This window comes from Mixophyes fleayi, chromosome 4, assembly GCF_038048845.1.
Source record: "Mixophyes fleayi isolate aMixFle1 chromosome 4, aMixFle1.hap1, whole genome shotgun sequence".
In the NCBI taxonomy this organism is placed as follows: domain Eukaryota; kingdom Metazoa; phylum Chordata; class Amphibia; order Anura; family Limnodynastidae; genus Mixophyes; species Mixophyes fleayi.
Genome location: NC_134405.1, coordinates 182,919,267 through 182,938,912, shown reverse-complemented (window position 1 = coordinate 182,938,912; position 19,646 = coordinate 182,919,267). Strand labels below are relative to the sequence as shown.

Here is a 19,646-nt window from a genome sequence, read left to right as displayed (position 1 = left end):
CTAATACCCTTACACCCACCTCCCACGGAGTGTCATAAGGAGCCTCTGTGCTGTTCAGCAAGGGCTGATTTGCCATTAAGGAGGCCCAACTAATGCCTCTCCATTATAACCAGTTTGAGTTAAAATGGAATGGAATAGGGGACAGAGGAACCTGACGCTGCAGGTCTCCCTGTTGTTGGCCAGCCCAGCCTGGTGTTGTTTGTAGGAGGACTCCATGCTAAGTAGGCTGCATTTCCAGGAGGTCTGTGCATTACCCCAATGCACTTTATGTGCTCTACTTGCACTTGTTGCCTCCAATATGCCATCCAGGAGTGGAAGGCAGCAAGTGCATGTTGTTCAAAAATTAAAATCCAGCTGAATTTTACTGCACTGTGGCAAAGCCAATTTTTCTAACCCACAGTTATGTCCAACTCTAAATCAAGCTCTTAGTCTTAGGCTCACCAAATATCACATGGCAATGACTGTGGGGATCCTAACTAATTTTGTTTACTTAGTAGACTGGGTAATATTGCTTACCTAGATTTTAACAGGACATTTGATAATGTATTGTGTCTTACAACAAATTAAATCAGAAGCTCCAAGTCTTATGATTTTACTCAAAGGCAGCTAAATGAAAAAAGGTTTAGCTAAAGGACAAGAGACATAGATGGTCATTTACAAATTGAAAATATTCTGAGGCACAAAGTAAAACCTGTGTCTTCCTGCTTTGTAATATTTTGTGTCTATTTTTGTCCAGTTTCCTATTAGTAGAGAAATGAACACGTATTAGCAAGGCAAGTTGGTGTTTAACCTCATCCTATCTGACCTTTCCCTCACTCATGTATCCCCGCTCTAATACAAGCTACTTACCCTCGCCTTCAGAGCACCTGCAAAGCCCTCACCAACATCTCCCTATTAGGCCAGGCATTATAGACACAAAACCAGCTAGGCACAGCCAGAGAGCAGTAGTGTGGAGTCTAAGTTACTGTCTGTATTCACCATAACCCTCCCAAAGGTGGGATGGATTTACATATGATAACCAAGTCATGGTCCACTGAACTGGCCCTTAGTGTGGTGGATGGAATACTACAGGTAGTAGTAGTTCAGAAGGTAGAGTGATCAGACTAGCTGAGGTCAACAAGATGCAAGTAACACAAGATCACACAGAATCAGTAGGCAGAGGAATAGTTACGGAATAGCAAAGGTTAAAACCAATCTGTCAGCACAGTACAACGTGATACTCTGGCAGGAAATGACAGCCAAGGCATGTTTAAAAACTGTTTGGGCGTTCAACCTCCCATCTGTGTGATGTCAGCAGTCACCTGATTGCATCTCAGTGAACTTGCATCCTTTGTCATAAGCACCTCTCGCTCACACCTTCAAGATTTCTCCAGTAATCCTATTCTCTACCTGCCTGACCAGACTCTCCACCAACCTTCAATATTGCAATTGCTCTCTTAAAACCTACCTCTTCACTATAGTCTACCCTAATTCTGCCTGATGTATCCGGGCCCTACCAGCTACATCCCATTCATCTAACTCCTATTATCTCAGCATTTCTCTCTCCCGCTAGACTGCAAACTTTCATGAGCAGGGCCCTCTCTAACCTCTGTCTGCACATTTCTCCATCAACCTTTGTTCTGTTTCTACATGTGATTTTTGTGCCTGATTTTTGTTATAAAATGATTATGATGATTCATTGCAGGTGGAGTACACTTTTATTATTGAGTGGAGCTAGCCTAACATGAAATGAAGGATAGTTGCAATAATGCCTTGATTCTACATACTAATGCAAAGATTATATTTCAATGTTGAGGATGAGATATTCTAATGATCATCAAAGGGTGGGTATTGCACTTCTAATTGAGTTGAACTCGGCAGTCAAAGAAACAGATCAGTCTTTACGGGTACCCAATTTACATGTTTTCTAAAACAATCGCACATTGCTCTCAGTATGCTTCACTTGATTAATTAGGCCCTAAGTTTTAATTAATGTGTGCATCTTCTTTTATGTTCTTTTATGTTAGTGTCACTATAAATGTGGAGTAAAATTGCTGCTTGACCTTATTTAAAAGAAGATAACATATACTAATTATAATAGCAAAATACATTTAACAAAATAGTCACAATTTGGCACTGCTTCACTAAATTATCTCTAAGAATTTAGGATTTGTTGGCTTGTTTTGTTTATTAAAGCAGTGAAAAGGTTAAATTACAGTGCAATTTGTGTCATTAGGTCTGTTATATCTCATCTATGATTAGCGCTACTATTAGTGCATTACTGTAATTCAGCACCAGTATACCCTAAGAAATCAGACCTGGAAAAGACAAATGTTTGTATTTATTTTAGTACTTCAGAAATTTACTACATTTCCCACATACATTTTAATTAGGCTTAAATCCACCACCTACTACTGCTTTAACACCAGTGTGTCATATGTTTATACCATGTTTTTTACTTTGCTTCTCTTTCCAGTTTAATAATCGCTTTACCTAAATATGGTAAATTACTACAGTTAAAATTGGCAGTTTGATAAATGGAACATACAGTCTGTGGGTGTAGTTTTTAATGAGACTTATACAAAAGTCATTTCATTAATTCAAGATTTAGGTTCTGGTCAATAGCAGAGTTTATATAAGTAACGTAACTAACATAAGCTGCTTATGTTACAGGAAATGCTTTCAGACCGCACACTTTTATTTAGAGGATAATACATCCCCAAGAGTAATTTCCAGTCCCCCAGTGCCCGTGTTTCCAGTCTCAGGTAAGGAATATACTTTACTTGTGTTTCTGTTAACATCAGTCGTCATTGTCATTTGTATTTGGATGCAATATGTGGTGCTCTAGCCAAGTTGTTGTTGATGGTGAATGTGTCACCCATATATTCAGAAATACAGGGCCTCATTTAGAGGTAGAAGCAAATACAACTAAGAGAGCAAATTTCCACCTGAACAAACCATGTTGCAAATACAATTTGTTAATTTGCTTTTACACAAAACCTGGGTAGCTTTATTTTTACACTACGACTTAGAGTTGAGCTAGGACATGCCTTTCCCTCCCTCTCAACCTCACTTGTGTGTGCTCATTTTAAATCTATATTAATCATATAAAACATACAGGGTCTCATGTTGGAGTTGGATGCAAATACATTTGCATAGGGCAAAATATGAATTTTCCTACTACGCATGACCACAAAAAAGACTTGCGTTTGCTGTATGCAGAGTCAGTTGCACCTTACATATACAAACCTTTAAGTTTATAGAGGCATATCAGGGAGCTAGAAACATGCAATAAAGGAGTGTTCAAGTAAATGAGACTGATATAGACCTGGATGGAGACGTAGATATGTCTGTTAGATATGTATGTGTTGTGTGTGTGCTCTTACCCTGGTCTTAGGCTAGGTACAAACTACAGAAAATTTCTCAGGATGTGATCTTTAACAATTTTAACGACTGAAAGTCCCGATCAACATGCTGATACATGTGTACACACTATACATGGTTTACAAGATTTGCCTTCAGATATGTGCTCTTAATCTGTCATAATCATCAGCTGAAAAGATCCTACTGGTTGTGAGTGCACACACTGCAGAATTTGCCCGACATTGTTCCATCATTTATATATACTCTATAGTCCGGCTATAAACTGAAATCAAATGATACGGTGTGCTACGGTACAATAAAACGTGATCGTTGGAGAGTAAACACTAATGCAATATCGAACCTAACAGTCCTTTGTCGTGTAATGGGCATGATAATTGGGTGATAAATCTGTAATGTGTACCTAGCCAATCGGTTGCATTGTGGGGGTTTTCAGATGCAAATTACATCTGCATTTTAGGCAGATATTGTGTCCATCTCTACATGAGGTCCACAATATGGGCTTTCTGAGCTAACAACTATTTTAGTTCAAGTTTTAATATGAGAGTCTCTTTCTCCTAGTAATTGAATTGAGCTTAGTTTTGAATTGCAATTAGTCTCTTTCTCCTTTATGGTCACCTGTTTGGTTGTATATTAGCTTACTTGGCAATCACCTGGCCAGAATTTAGGTGGTTTACTGCAATTATTATTGTGAGTGTAGTCATTTGTGTAGGTGCTGACTCCACTAAGTGGACCCAGAGCATGATAGAATATCAGGATGTGTCCTGAGCAAATATGCCAAAGGGTCTCTAATCCCCAGTTGGCTTTCTGATCTGTCCCATCGGTCTGAGACCTTGCAGATTGCAGACTCAGGGACAGGCTGAGCAAGGCACATGTCTTTGCTGAGGAGTTAATGATACAGGGAATCAAAACTTAAACCACCTCTGCAATACCAGAGACAATGCTAGGATCATCGGGATCTAAATAATAGTAAAAATAATATTCCCCCCATGAGAAAAGAAAACATTTATATTGCTATTCCTTATTAAATAAATAATAATAATATTGGAGGCTTAATAAACAAATTATTATTGCCCCCATAATTAATAGGTCAGTGTTGACTCCCTAATAAATACTTACCTTATTCTTATTTCTGTTCTGGATAGCCATAAAGCTCAAACCGCACACTTTTTTTAGCAGTCAGAACTACGTCTAAAAATAATCCTTTTTTCTGGAGGTTTGGCAAAACCATATTAACTCCAAACTGCATGCAGTGTGGGACTTTGCAAACTGCGACACATCATATGCGGTTTGAGTTTTCAGCCTCCAACATTAAGGTTAGTAAATCCGGTGATTTTTCTCTGAAAACTGCATGCAATGTATTTTGTGTGATGAATTGCAAACCTCAAACAAAATCGCTGCTTTGTAAATCTGCCCCTTAGAATCTGTATATTTGCTATTCCTGGTATGTTTAGTCTGTCCTATACCCCTTTATTGCTGCAGTTCTACATGTCAGTTCCCCATTATATACCGGTAAAATATAAATAAATGGAAATAACTGAGTTTATAAGGTTAGAATAACTAATAATAAAATATTAATAAAAAAATAAAAATATTAAAAATAATGTGCAAAGTTGGCATCCCTGCAACACTGGTGCCTTACATCTGGGCCTATGTGGCCTTTCCACAAATCTGGTCCCCAAACCTGGCAGTTGTCTGAACCAGTATTCCAGATTACTGGAATAATCCAACAACTCCTGGTTCATGTAGTCACATAGGGGTGGAGTCAGGTTGCTATTCAGAGATTTCTCATTGATTGATGTGGAATATACTTACCCATAGTTGCAGGCACAGGGAAAGTAGCATAATAATCAGATATAACTTAATCAGGAGCCATCAAGCAGGCTGGTCCTCTACGAGTTATTTTACGCAAATATCCAGTTTTTCCAAATGCTAGACACTAGTGAAACTTATAATTGCAACATGTATGTGAACACCATGGACATCCTTTAAGACATGGGCCATAGGCACCAGTCCTTATTATAAGCCCCCACTGTCCTTCCTTGTGAAATCAAGAGTGGCCAGGAAGGCAATTACTGCATAGTGGAGCTAACATCCATTGTAAAGCGCTATGGAGTATGCTGACGCTATATAAATAAATGTATATAATGTTATTCGTTATAAATCATGCCTTTTTTTGAGACAAGCACATTCAGGGCCTGATTTAGAATCAGACACAAGTCCTTCTGATCAGTGCAAATAGCACTTTTGGCCAAAGATCCATCTCAGTTTGCACTCTGACTAAGACGGATCTCGCTGTTGCACCTCTCTGTGCTTAGAGAGAAGGAACGGGGAAGGTAGTGGGTGAGCCTAGTAATGTAAAGGCATGTTCATTCTCTTTACATGCTATTTTTAGTTGAAAGCAACTGCAAATAGGTCTCTAGGAGATGTATCCTTTGCGGGTGCTTTCAGCTTGTGCAAGAAACCTTGATGTATTAAAAAACAAAGTAAAAAATAATTAAATAAAAAAAAAAGTGTGCACCTGCTCCCAAATAGCATAACCAACCCTTGTGCTGTTTTGGGGGGGAAAGAACAATTTTTATTTTATTTTTTACATTTTTGTTTTAATTGAATTATCTGCTTTGCAGGGCACTGTGCATGATACACTTGCACGCTGGCCCATAAGGCAGATAAAGAGGCGTATTTGTGCAATTTGCACAGTATTCTACGTAGCACGGATCTGAGGATCCATGCCACTCTAAATACTGTGTAAATTACAGGATGCAATTTAAATTTACAATTTTAGTGTAAATTTCATCGGACTCTAAATGAGGCCTTCAGTGTGCAATTATTTTGTGTAGAGTAACTTCTGCAATGCTATGTTGTCCATGTGACATTAGCTGCTAGAGCTTTACAGCTGCTGCAGGTTTGAGTCTACAGTTGATGACTACTGCAGAGCTTTAAGATATAATTATGACTCTATATCTATGTAATGTCAGATACTACTGATATCATACAAAGTATGAAAAAGTAATAGATATGTAAACAACAAAAAATGATGGATCAGTTAATGCTGCCACTTTTTTAATCTACCAGAAATAATTCTAATGGTACACAATAAAATAGCCAATATTACAGTCCCCCTGGACTGTGAAAGCCAAGATAATGAATGATATTGGGACCCCTGGATTAGTGTTTTCAATATACTGGACCAATATATTACACAAGTAAAAACATATCAATAAAAATAACACACAAACCCAATTTTTAAATACACTTTATTCAAATGAAAAACTCCCAAGCCCTTATTCACCACTTTGTTAAGATTAATTAAAATCTGCTATATTCTTTCTTGATCATATATAGTACATGGTACACACACAAATGCTTGTGACTGAATCACCAGTGAAAGAGGAGACCTGGAAATACAGCTTTAATCATTAAGTGCCAGTCAATGCTTGTATGCAGTTGTATTTTTTTTGAGGGATTTTTCTGGGGGTAGGGGGGCATTTCTGTAGTCTTCCATTTGGAAGACTCAAGAAATAAAGAATAAAATAATATTTTTAAAAAATGTTAATAAAGTTGTGAATGAGTGATTAGGGAGCCTGGAAGTTTTTTTTTAGTAAAATAACAATCATTTAAAAAATGAGTTTGTGTGGGGTTCACTTTTTTCAGTATAGTCGATGAGTCTTAGGTATTGCTGTATATTACTGTGACAACTCAAACTTCATCATTACCCTGGCCTCCACAGCCAGGTGGGTCAGGACACTTTTAAGGGAGTAATATGAGATGAGATCACTGCATAATGGAAAGAAACAAATAATAAGGAATTATGAATGTATAGTTCAGGAGCAAAACAAGTGTATGTTGTATATTTGTATAAAAATAAATGATTAGATGCAAAATCTAAAATTATACAAAAGTGTATAATGCTTTTCACATTTCAGCATTTAAAGCCATTATTTAAATTTTCACTAGTAAATCAGGGACATTATCTATTCTCAAATGTTTTCTCTGAGCATAGTCAAATTAATTTAAAATATTTGGATGGTAACATATGTCATACTTCAGATAAAATAGCAAATATTTTTAAAAATTATTTTGAAGAACTATATAGACCTACAACCAATTCCAGTTGATCTTTCAGAACCTTACATCTCTCCAGTTATATCTCTACATTTATAACTAGCAAATTGGAACTGTGCAAAAACTGACCATTAATTATTCAAGGTAGAATATCCATATTAAAAATGATAATTATTAAAACAAATATCATATTCTTTATTACATCTCCCATTGTTATTTAACCATAATGATTTTTTATTAATATGTTCTAAGTTTAGAACATGTTCCTGGACAGGTCCTCTCTCTGTCTATTACATTAAAGAGGGAAATCTTTTGATCTTTACATTAAAACACATCCTCATTTTAGCGACACTTCGGTGGTATGGAGAGACATATATAAGAGAACATTTAAGTTGTAAAGTTACATCATTCATCCCTTTTCAATAGAATCCAGACTTCATACCTGTGTGGTGATTAGAGGAACATGTGAGTTGGGAAAGTAAGGGTTTAAGTACAAAATTCGATTTAATGTTATTTGACTGTCTCTCACTGTTCGATTTCACTACATTGATTTTTAATTTAACTTGGAAAATTCTGATTGTTTTAAAGTTTTCTCATATTCATCAGTTTATTAAATACTTTTAAAAATATACTGTAAGCATAATATCTTTTGTAACTCTTCATTTATTATTAATAGCCAAGAACGAAAATGGAAAATATTAACTCTTCAAATAAAATTAATTTATAAATGTGCTGCACTTAATACTTTTCTTGAAGCAGCTATCAAATGGCAGTTGCATTTGGGTTGTTGTAATATAGTAGTTTGGATCTACTGGACAGTTGGAATGGCTTTAGGACACTATTATAAAACATTGCATAGATGATATTATGCATTTAATATGAAATATACTTTTAAATCTAAGTCAGATGATAATTGCCCAGAATACTGTGTAATTTTCCATTGTTTTTGGTCATTTTTATTATATACAGAAGTATTGGAATTAAATTATTGATCTTATGTTTAGGATTATGAAGACTATTATTCCAAAGGATTTCTATATCTGTATTCCGGGTCTTTTACTGCTACTAATGCCTCTTCCTATATACAGCCAAGTATTCTACTGGCTTTACTGCACTTTGTACCTTCATACCATTTCTTATGTTTTCTTCATGCAATTGTTTTTCATACTCTATTGGAAAAGCTGCATAATGCAATTCAATGAGAAATCTTAAGGCCTTGGCACATGGGTGCTTTCATACCCTTATTGTTGATATCTTCAGAACTGTCATTTTCTTGATGTGTCCAACTAAAGAAAAGGTCAACAAAACAACCAAGCACATTTATTCTAATTATTCCTGTGAGTGTGCTTTGTTGTAGAATTTGTTGTGTTCTCGGTTTATGCATGGTTTATGCATGTTGATATCTGTTTTGTATCCATGCAGTGAAGATACAAGGTAAACCTAACAACCTAACCATTCCATATTGTCACTGTCTCATGGTTAGTGGCTGGTTGTCAAATTTTAGCTGGTGTGGGGGGGGGGCGACTTGGCACAGCAGCCTATTGGGAACATTTTTAAGCACAAATTTCAGGTAGCCCTGTGACCCAGCCCAAGGTAGCCCCCCATCGGACCGGCACGGGGGCAGATGCCCCTGCCTCCCATCCAAGCCAGGCCTTACTCTTGGTTGCACCTCTTCACTCTTCACCAGTTCTTAATGACTGTCCACTACGTTGCCATAACACCAGTGTTTATAAGTTATCCTTTTTGTAGGCCTTCACTTTGTTGCATAGTTCACTAGTGTCCTACGCAACTATGATCTCCAAATGGCATTGTTACATCTAAAGTAAATGTGTATTGTAAGGAAGCAATATCTTCCGTTTCCTTCTGTCTTTTATACAATACTTGTACTAATTTAGTAACTTTAATTTGTATATAGAAATGTTTGGCATTTTTAAAGTATCTATTAAAGGTTATTCTTCCTTCACAGAAAGCATACTCATGCAATTGTTAGTCCTATAGTATTGAAAAATATTTAACAACCACTGTCTACTAGTTACTATTTATTTATTTGAATGCACAGCTGCTTTCCTGTGTGAATCCATCAGCACTTTCATTTGGCTGTTATTGCTTGTTACTGTATTTGAAACTAATTATAAAACACACACCTGCTGCCAGATGCTGCCTTTTAAGTGTGAAAGTGCATTTACACATATGTGGATTTTTTTCTTTTAGGCTTTCAAGATAATTCAATTTTAGTATTCATTTCCACTCATCTATGAAACAGAACAGATGGGCGCTAATATCATATCAACAAATTCTTGTTATCTTAAGATTAAGTTATTAGGTGGTCTAAACGATGAACATCTGTTGATGTAAATAATGGCTCTCCATCAATACGCTGATATGTCTTTGTCAAAGAAAACATTAATACACCTACTGCGACATGATATTCCATCTACTGACTTTCTAAATTCTATACATATACTGGACTCATACGGAAATATTCTTATCTATTATGGTGTACTTACAGATGTAAATTGTTTGAAAAGGTGTGTCCCCTTAGCCTGGCAAGATTCTACTTATCTCATCAGAAGCAAAATCTTGCACATGATATTATTTACATCTATATTAGTTATATCTATAGTGTGTTACAATTCTGTAAACCAAACCTTTCTCATTATACAGGTAGAAGGGTTATTGTGTGTAAAATAGTATTTGGTATAAGGTGCCCACTTACTGAGTTCCCCAACCAATTTGTTCATTTGGCACGGTTTAATAACATTTTAACTCTGCAGTAATAGACTTTACTTAAAGTGAGTAAATGGTTCAGAGATATGCCTTGTGCCTCCTTACAGAGAATAATTGTACATCAACTTACATCTTCCATCTCCAGCAGGGGCAAAACATATTAACGCCACCCCACTCACCTCCAGGCCCCTAGCATTTGCAACCCCTATTGTTACTCCTGATGTTCAGTCTTAAAACACATTCCGCAAAATGTTAAATCCCTGTTGAGAAGTACTGCTTGTATATGTACATTGCCCTCATTATTACCATAAATCTGATACTGTGTCTGAGATTCAGAAGGTGATCAATAAAAAACAATATATTTACCTCCATACTTATTGCTTTATAGAGTCAACTCCTTTTTCCATGATTAATAATTCTCAGGTACTTTAGAATCAGGTTTAGTGGATTACATGGTGTGAAATGACTGGGTACCTTTTTGCTATATACTCAGCATTGGTCATTGAATCTGTAAACTTAAAGAGGTATCAGATTTTGCAGTCCAAGTGAGTTGGTTTCCATATTCCGCCTTTCTCATCAGGTGGTTTAAAAAGTGATGCCTACAAAACTCACTTTCTTCCAAAGAGCTTACAATTTAGATAGCATACTTGTCCTCATTTATTTGATTTGTGGGAAATTGAGCAATAATTAAAATTACACATATAGGACCTCATTTAGAGTCAGACGCAAAGTCCGTTTTAGGCGCATCCAACAAAAAAACACTACCACGCTTGTGCAGAAAGCACCATATCCGCCTGCATCTTGGACGCAATTAACACTTGCGACAGCTTGCGACTTACTATGAGAGAATGGGAGGAACGTGGAATTGTGAAGGCGTGACCATGTAAATGCATCCTAGTCGCAGTGAGGCTCAGACGCAACACACGTCAAAAAAGGACTAAAGCTGTGCGGCAGGAATTAGGTGGCGCAAGCGGTTAGATAGCTGCAGGAACTGCTCGCAGATCTGTTGGGTATTATGAGTGGGACACGACTGGGGTTGCTTGCCACTCGTAATACCTTACCAAGCTGTGGCACACTCCCACTCCTACACTTCTTAAACAGACTTTGCGTCCGACTCTAAATGAGGTCCATATGGTTTAAATGGGGATACTTGGTCACATTGAATCCAGTAAACTAAATTGATTGATGTCAGGGTTTGGCATAACAATAGATACCAGGGTAGTAGTCAGATCATACGTTCATAATGTGATATAAATGTAAAAAATATATACCAAGATTTAAGAATAAGAAAAATTGTAAGAAATGTATCATAAACTAAATAGAGTTCCAGCCATTTTTTCTTCACAAATATGTGTGCCAGTAGTACTGAAAGCAGGGGTAGTTACCAGTGAGTCACAGACATGATAAAACTCTATTATTAGCCTTGCATAAAATGAGCTACAAAATGCAAGTAGCTAAAGAAATACAGTGTTATATCATTGCATTTCCTTGCCTATTATAGCCTCTGACTTCAGGGCTTCTGTAATATGAGTGATTTACAGTGTAGTGTAACAGAAACTAGGAGCTAGATTTACTTAGCTGCGGGTTTGAAAAAGTGGGGATGTTGCCTATAGCAACCAATCAGATTCTAGCTGTCATTTTGTAGAATGTACTTAATAAATGAAAGCTAGAAACTGATTGGCTGCTATAGGCAACATCCCCACTTTTTCAAACCCGCAGCTTAGTAAATCTAGCCCTAGGAGTCTACATAGATTATCATGGGCAGTTAAAATGTTGACATCTTGTAGTCTCAGCTAAACTAGTGTAAGTCATATGATGTGACTTCCAAAAACGGACATGTGCATTAAATGATGGTAACAACACTGGAACTAATTGGTAGACCCTGATATGCCCTATAAACATTTCCAGGCATGCATCATCAAGGGAATTGAGGTCACAGAGAAAAAGAACGGGATATTAGAAAAATGAATTGATGTTACCTGTCAAAGAGACACTTGTTCTCATTGTGACTCTCCATGCATTTCTGGTCATGAGTTTTGCTGTATAATTGCACTATTTGCATCATTGGTAACCGCAATATCGCAAATGAAGAGTCCATAGTAAAATCCATGGTTTCTAACATTTAGTGACTTTTGCTATGTTAAAAATGTATTGGATAGACAGCTTTCCAAAAGCTTTGAGCTCAAGTAAGAACTAGATCAAGAGTTCCCTGGAGTGAATGGAGAGAGAGGGAGGGCCTCCATTCATTCAGACCGTCTTTGGCCTTCTGTCCTGCTAGTTGGACGGCAGTATAATTAACTGCTGTACCTTAATTGCTCAGTCATTCTCTCTCATTACCTGGGGAGAAAGATGAGGATCCTCCACAGAGAGAAAAAACTGCCATTTGCTTGTAAGTGAACTAAACTTTCAAGCTTCTATTGTTTAGGAACTGGACATTAGGTCCTTCCACATTTAGAGAGATCATCAAATGTAATAGTCTGACCTAGACGGGACAGTATTTATTTTATTGCTTTATCTTGTTTTTTCTCCTTCATAAAACTAGCTGATACTGGTTATACCATTAATATTGGACTGATGTGACTTTTTATGGCTGCTGTGTAGAAAAGTGCCCAGGAGATGGAGTCTGTACCCTGATATTGTGACTATATATATATATATATATATATATATATATATATATATATATATATATATATATATATATTAAAACTTATTTATGGGTTTTTCAATGCTACTGTAATACTCTAATGTCATGCTATGCTTTTAAAATTTGTAAAGATAGTTGTTTTCAAAATATTATGACATTAGAATATTATTATTATTATTATTATTATTATTATTATTATTATAGAGTTGCTTTCACTATACAAATTTAAAAATATTAACATTTGTTGTGACATTGTCATTTTGTTGATTTGCTAAATCCATTTGTTTTATAGTGGCTGGTAATAATAAAATGTTATGTTTATATCTTTATTTAAGATAATATTGGAGCAATACCCTTGAAGCAATTTCCAAAACATGTTGCAGAGCTCCATGCAAGAAATGGGTTTACTGAAGAGTTTGAGGTATATTTTGCATTGTAAATGCAGATGTGAGAAGTATTCATTTGTATTTACTCCTTGTGGGTTCAGTGAGTATACCTTGTGGAAGGCACACATTCCTGTAATCAAGTATAACATAATCTGTATCTTTGACAATGGTTTGTAGCTTTCAATGTGCAATTTCATATAACTGGAACTCCTAGGGGTAAATTTATCAAGCTGCGAGTTTCCAGCGAGTTTGAAAAGTAGTGATTTTGCCTATAGCAACCAATCAGATTCTAATTATCATTTATTTAGTACACTCTACAAAATGGTACCTAGAAAAATAATTGTTTGCTATAGGCAACATCTCCCCTTTTCAACCCCCTCGGAAAATCGCAGCTTGATAAATATACCCCTTAGTCTTTGTCCCAGGAAATTATCATTTTGTACCTGGAAATGCCTTTATTTTTCAATACTATCAGAAGCACCATATGATCACTCTTATTCTTTATAGATAATCTATATCTAATATGTTCTAATTACCATGACATTAGGGGGGAATTAAACTGTCCGTAGTGGCTTTGGAAATGGTCGTGGGGATACTCCATGGCAATGTGACACCATAGAGGTTCCAAAGAAAAACCTGCAATGTTCGGGTACCATAATACCCAGGAATGTGCGCAACCAGGATATTTGGCAGAACATGGCAGCTATTTTAATTCCCCCCTATAAGTTAGTACTTATGGTAGATGGCTCAGTTTATATGATTATAGGGATAGGTATTGCAGTGGACGAAGGAGGTCCAATAGACTGGGTGCAATGTACTACTCTGTATCCACAATGTCTCCCTGGAAATTATTAGAAAATGTTGGTAATTGTGAGCAGATCTGTTTCAAACTGAGGTTTCCTTTAGTTTACAGTTAAGAATTTAAATGATTAGGCAAACTTAACAGACCTCTTCTGCTTATAACATTGTCATATATAATTTGTGCATCATTTTGATGTATATACATATTTACACATTTTTTTCTTTTCTTTTTTTAACATGATCATGATTTGTGCTTAGTTTGTGTGGGAACTGGATATCTTCAAAAAGGGCAATGAAACGAAAAAGTATTAATGAACGCTATATAATCCATGTGCCATTTCCCCCAGAAATTAAACATTAATTAGAATCACTAATCAGTTGCATTTTGGTTTTGTTTAACATTCCCTCATGTGTTTGCATTGTGAAATTTATGTCATGTTTTGTTTTTTTTATTCACTCCCTCATTAGACACTGAAAGAGTTTTACCAGGTAAGAATGTTTCATTGCACTTTCTTAGAATAGCAATATAATGAACTTATGAGTTATAGGAGAGCACGTAGGGCTATATTTACTAAACTGTGGGTTTGAAAAAGTGGAGATGTTGCCTTTAGCAACCAGATTCTAGCTGTCATTTTGTAGAAGGTACTAAATAAATGATAGCTAGAATCTGATTGGTTGCTATAGGCAACATCTCCACTTTTTCAAACCTGCAGTTTAGTAAATCTAGCCCGTAGTATTTTCAGCAAGTGATTCACACTCTATATCTAAATGTCACTTTTGTGTTTATTTGCAGGAGATTCAAAACTGCACTGTGGATTTAGGCATAACATGTGACAGTTCAAACAACCCAGAAAACAAGAATAAGAACAGATACATAAACATTGTTGCTTGTAAGTATACAATTTAATAATAAATATGAAAGGGGTGTCATAACATTGCCTCATTTTTGTTCAATACAGGTATGCTGTAAGGAAACATCACAACATTGTTACTGTAACATAATCAGAGATTTGTAATGTTGCACATCAGACCCATTTCTCACCTCATCTGGGCTTCTGGCACATAGCCTCCCTTCTTACACTAATAATATCTATGTGAAGCTTTACTAATATTTGACGATATTTACACACCTAAGGGGTTTTGGAGGCTTGTGTTTATTAGAGATGGTCACTGACCCCCGTGTTTTGGTTTTGTTTTTGGTTTTGGATCTGGATTACCTTCGTGTTTTGGTTTTGGTTTTGGTTTTGCAAAACCGCCATTGCATGTTTTGGTTTTTGTTTTGGTTTTGTTTGGTTTTGTTTTGCTATTTTGTTAGAAAATGTTTTTGGGCATAAAATAACCAAATTTAGTGCTCCACCTGTTTCTTGGATAAGTAATGTAATTGTAAAGCTAATAAATTATCAAAAAAACAGATTAATTCCTGGTAGGCCTTCATTAATTCTGCACACAAACCATATTGTCTTCCTCTCCATCTATGCATATTGGCAATGCAGCCATCGTCTTTGGATGTATATTACACCCTACACTTATAGTTAAATATGTAAAGAAATGGACAAAGGCAGTTTGGTTTCTGTCTCTATAGCCCCCGCCCTCCACTTGTAGTTGAATAGAAAAAAGCAGCCTGGATAGACTGAACAATATAAAAAATAAATGGACCAAGGTAGTTTGGTATCTGTCTGCATCAGATCCCCTCTCCACTACGAGTAAAATAGAAAAAAAGCAGCCTGGATAGACTGAACAATATAAAAAATAAATGGACCAAGGTAGTTTGGTGGCTGTCTATGACCCCCCGACGTCCACTTGTAGTTGAATAGAAAAAAAGCAGCCTGCATAGACTGTAGAATTAGAATATTAAAAGAAATGGACAAAGGCAGTTTGGTATCTGTCTGCATCAGAACCCCCCCCCCCCCCCCCATCCACTTGTATTAAAATAGAAAAGAAGCAGCCTGCATAGACTGTAGAATTAGAATATTAAAAGAAATGGACAAAGGCAGTTTGGTATATGTCTGCATCCTAATCATCCACATCATCATTAGCGCCCTCGTCGCCTACACAAATCTCCCCCTCATCCTCTTCTAATTCCAAAGTGGCATCCTCAATTGGTGTGTCACCGGCTACACTCGGGCTGTGCAGGCACACATCAGCAGAACTGCTGAAAGGGCCCTTCTTTATGGGTACATTATCAGAATGCTCACGATTAGACATACCACTGTTGGATGGACTCTCCACAGGGATTGGCCTTAGTGTTTTCTTGAAGCTCAGCTTTCACACGTAACAGTAGTTGTGCACCACTTTTGGAATTCAAATTACTTGGTCTTGCAAATTCTATAGACAAGCCTGCTTGTCTTCCTCTTCATCAATGACTCTTAGCAATTGAGCACTCGTCTTTGGGTGTATATTACACCCAAACCTTATGAGTGCAAATTAGTAAAAATACAGTTTAATCCCTGATAGGCCCTCCACCATCCTTTGCATGTTAATAGTAGGATTGGTTGGAGTTATGGTCAAGGTCACACATTTTTTAAAAAAATCTTTCAAACCAGCCCAGATGTTAAACTGATGTGCTCTGCCCCCTGCGTCATCCCTGCTTATTTTTGGAAAGTGCATATTGGTGCCAGAACCTCACGTGCCAGAACTGCTGCCACTGGTGCCACACTGCTGCAGGACTTACACAATCAACTGCATCCTCATCGTCGGATACCCAAATCTCCCCCACATCCTCTTCTAAAGACAAAGTGTCATCCTCGCTTGGTGTATCACCGGCTACACTCGGGCACACATCAGCAGAACTGCTTAAAGGACCCTTCTTCATGGGTACACTAACAAAATGCTCACGATTAGACATCTCACTGTTGGATGGACTCTCCACAGGGATTGGTGTCATTTCTGATTCAGAGCAAACATTATCCTCTAATTCCTTACTGTTATCTTGCAGCTCGGCTTTGATCTGTAACAGTAGTTGTGCACCACTTGTAGGCTCGGTAACATTTTTGGATCTGCCACTAATAGAGAAAGGCGAATGCCTCATTCTCTCTTTGCCACTGCGTGTGTATAATAATGGCATGTTGGCAAAAAAAAAATTATTGGCAGTTAACTTTTCCTCAGTTACACTTCTTTTTCGCTTCAACACGGTATATTTTTTGGGGGTGTATGTTTTTTTGCCTGATTTAAAAAGACGGTGTACTTTGACATCGCCTTTTCCGGATGACGTACTGGGAACACTACCATCAGGACTGTTGACAGAACCTGGTTGCTGATTCTGCTCATATGTGGACTGCTTTGAATCCATTCTGAGCCTAAAGAACTTGTAGAGCTACAAATTGTTTTGACACTGCTGCAAAATAGGACTTTTTTGACAGCCAGATAAATTTCTGCAAAAGAATGGGGGACACCCCAAAAGCAAATGAAAGTGCTAAATTTATTGTTTTTACAGTGCTGCAAAATAGTACTTTCTTCACAGCCAGATAAATTTCTGCAAAAGAATGGGGGACACCCCAAAAGCAAATGGAAGTGCTAAATATATTTTTTTACAGTGCTGCAAAATAGTACTTTTTTCACAGCCAGATAAATTTCTGCAAAAGAATGGGGGACACCCCAAAAGCACTTGGAGTGCCAGAAACTGAACAAAAACCCTCCTCTCTTCTCCTATTACTGCTGTAACAACTGGTATTAAGCTTTCAATGGTATTGAATACAATCATTCACTGTCCCTGCGCTGATATAGCCAGTGAGACCTAACCCTGCTTCCTCCCTCTGTCAAATGGCGATGGATTGCTGTGGAGGCTGGTATTTATACTTTTCAAATCTCGCGAGATCCGAGCTCAGAAAAACGAATACGTCACGATGACGTTTTGCCTCGATTTCGAAACCGAACTGGCGGGAGAGTACCGAGCCTGCTTGGCTTGGTACTCGGATACCCTAAATTCGGTAGGATTCAGATCTCGGGGAACCGAGCCCGTCCATCTCTAGTGTTTATACACACACTTCTGAATGCAGTTTAAAAAATAATTTCATGTCTCAATTTGATTCACTCAATATTCAAAATGTGTTTTTGAGGAGTGGCAGTGGTTGTGTACCCTTTTAGAAAACAAGAAACACCCATAAACATGTGCTATTTGCACCCCTGTATCTCATTTCATCTTCACAAAATGAAATCTTGTTGTTACACGGGTCTGCAAATCTAGGTGAGGTTTGTAGTTTTGCAACTAACGTCATCACTCTGCCCAATCCCTCCCATAAGCCTTTGCAAGCAGCGTCATCTTGCCAAACAAACCATGCAATTTGGTGGAAAACCAGTGCACATCAAGGTGTGTGATATCACTAATGAGAATTGTGCACTGTAAAACTTTTCTGCATTGTAAACAAGATATGTTAAGTGTTCTCAACATATCTCAAGAGGATTCTGCTGAATAATTAAACAATAACAATAAAACATTTGTAGCTGCAGTCTAAAGTCTTATGAAATCTAGTTTCTACTTGTGCTAAACCATTTCTATGTTCCGTATCAGTATAATGATACACCTATCATCATGATACAGTCTTGTTTTTACATACCACACTTATTGTTCTTGCACACAGGGAGTGGGGTAAATTTAGATGTTAGCCATTGTTATTTTCTCTGTATTCTTTTGTGAAAACTGCCTACGATTTTTGGTTATAATTTCACAAACAGCACTTACAGGAAACTAGAACATGGTCAGAAAAACATTTCAATGGTACATGGTCAAGCTTCTCCTGCCAATATTGTAGCAGATCACAATCAGTGGGAAGTATTTTAGGCATACTTGCCAACTCTCCCGGAATGTCTGGGAGACTCCCGAAATTCGGTTCAGTCTCCCGGGCTCCCGGGCTCGTTGGCATTTCTCCCGCATCCTGGATTTCACCGAGAATAACGCGATTCTCGGTGATTGACGCCATTTTGGAGGGCGGGAGGGGCGGGACGAGGCCAATCGCGTCATTTTGGCCCTGCCCCCCGCGACGTAAATTACGTTTTCGCGGGGGGCGGGACCAAAATGACACGTCCAGTCACGCCCCCTCTCCCGGACACTTGTTTCCGAGAGTTGGCAAGTATGATTTTAGGGCAATTCAGGAATGTTTCACCATTTCCTGTCCATACCTTACAGAAGTTGGGGAATCCATTCTATTTTTCCAAAAATTTTTTATGATTCCTAACAAAATGTTTTATTTTGGGGTTTTTATTGGTGTTAGCAGATTTTCTATTTCGATGGACAGAGTTTTGGTGACAGTTTCCTGAACTTCATTATTACGGTCATTACCACTGACATGAGGTTGTTGTGAACAGACTGACACAGTTTTTCTCTTACATACAGTATATCCCTTTCTTACTGCTTGAATGACTGAATAGTTTGTGTAAGCATTTCCAGGCACTGTGAAAGCACTGGCTCTCAATTGCAGCAAAAAATCCAATAAGTAGACAAAAATGTTTTGTGTGTATTGGTTTGAAGCTATGGTGTATGGTGTAGTTATGATGTTAAATGTGCAAAATGGTGTAAAAAAAATAATTAATAAAGGAAAAAGATAAATCAGGCAGGGAATGCCACAATACTGCTTACACAGCTATGTAGCTGATGCAATGTGCCTGGGCTACTAATAGTCACAGACAGCATCCTGGGACATTTTCCTCTGGTATGGTCCAAGAAC

General features: G+C 37.3%; 1 protein-coding gene across 6 annotated transcripts in view; it reads left to right on the top strand.

Moving 5' to 3' along the window:
• Positions 1 to 19,646, top strand: part of PTPRZ1 (protein tyrosine phosphatase receptor type Z1) — a 182,646-nt gene that overhangs the window by 117,632 nt on the left and 45,368 nt on the right. For 3 of the 6 annotated variants that reach the window (XM_075208952.1, XM_075208950.1, XM_075208949.1), the window contains 4 exons: positions 2,653 to 2,744; positions 13,135 to 13,220; positions 14,455 to 14,475; positions 14,780 to 14,876. In XM_075208952.1, coding sequence (XP_075065053.1) covers positions 2,653 to 2,744; positions 13,135 to 13,220; positions 14,455 to 14,475; positions 14,780 to 14,876 — 296 coding nt within the window. The remainder of the gene's footprint in view (positions 1 to 2,652; positions 2,745 to 13,134; positions 13,221 to 14,454; positions 14,476 to 14,779; positions 14,877 to 19,646) is intronic. The other 3 variants (XM_075208948.1, XM_075208953.1, XM_075208951.1) reach the window with 1 other exon arrangement.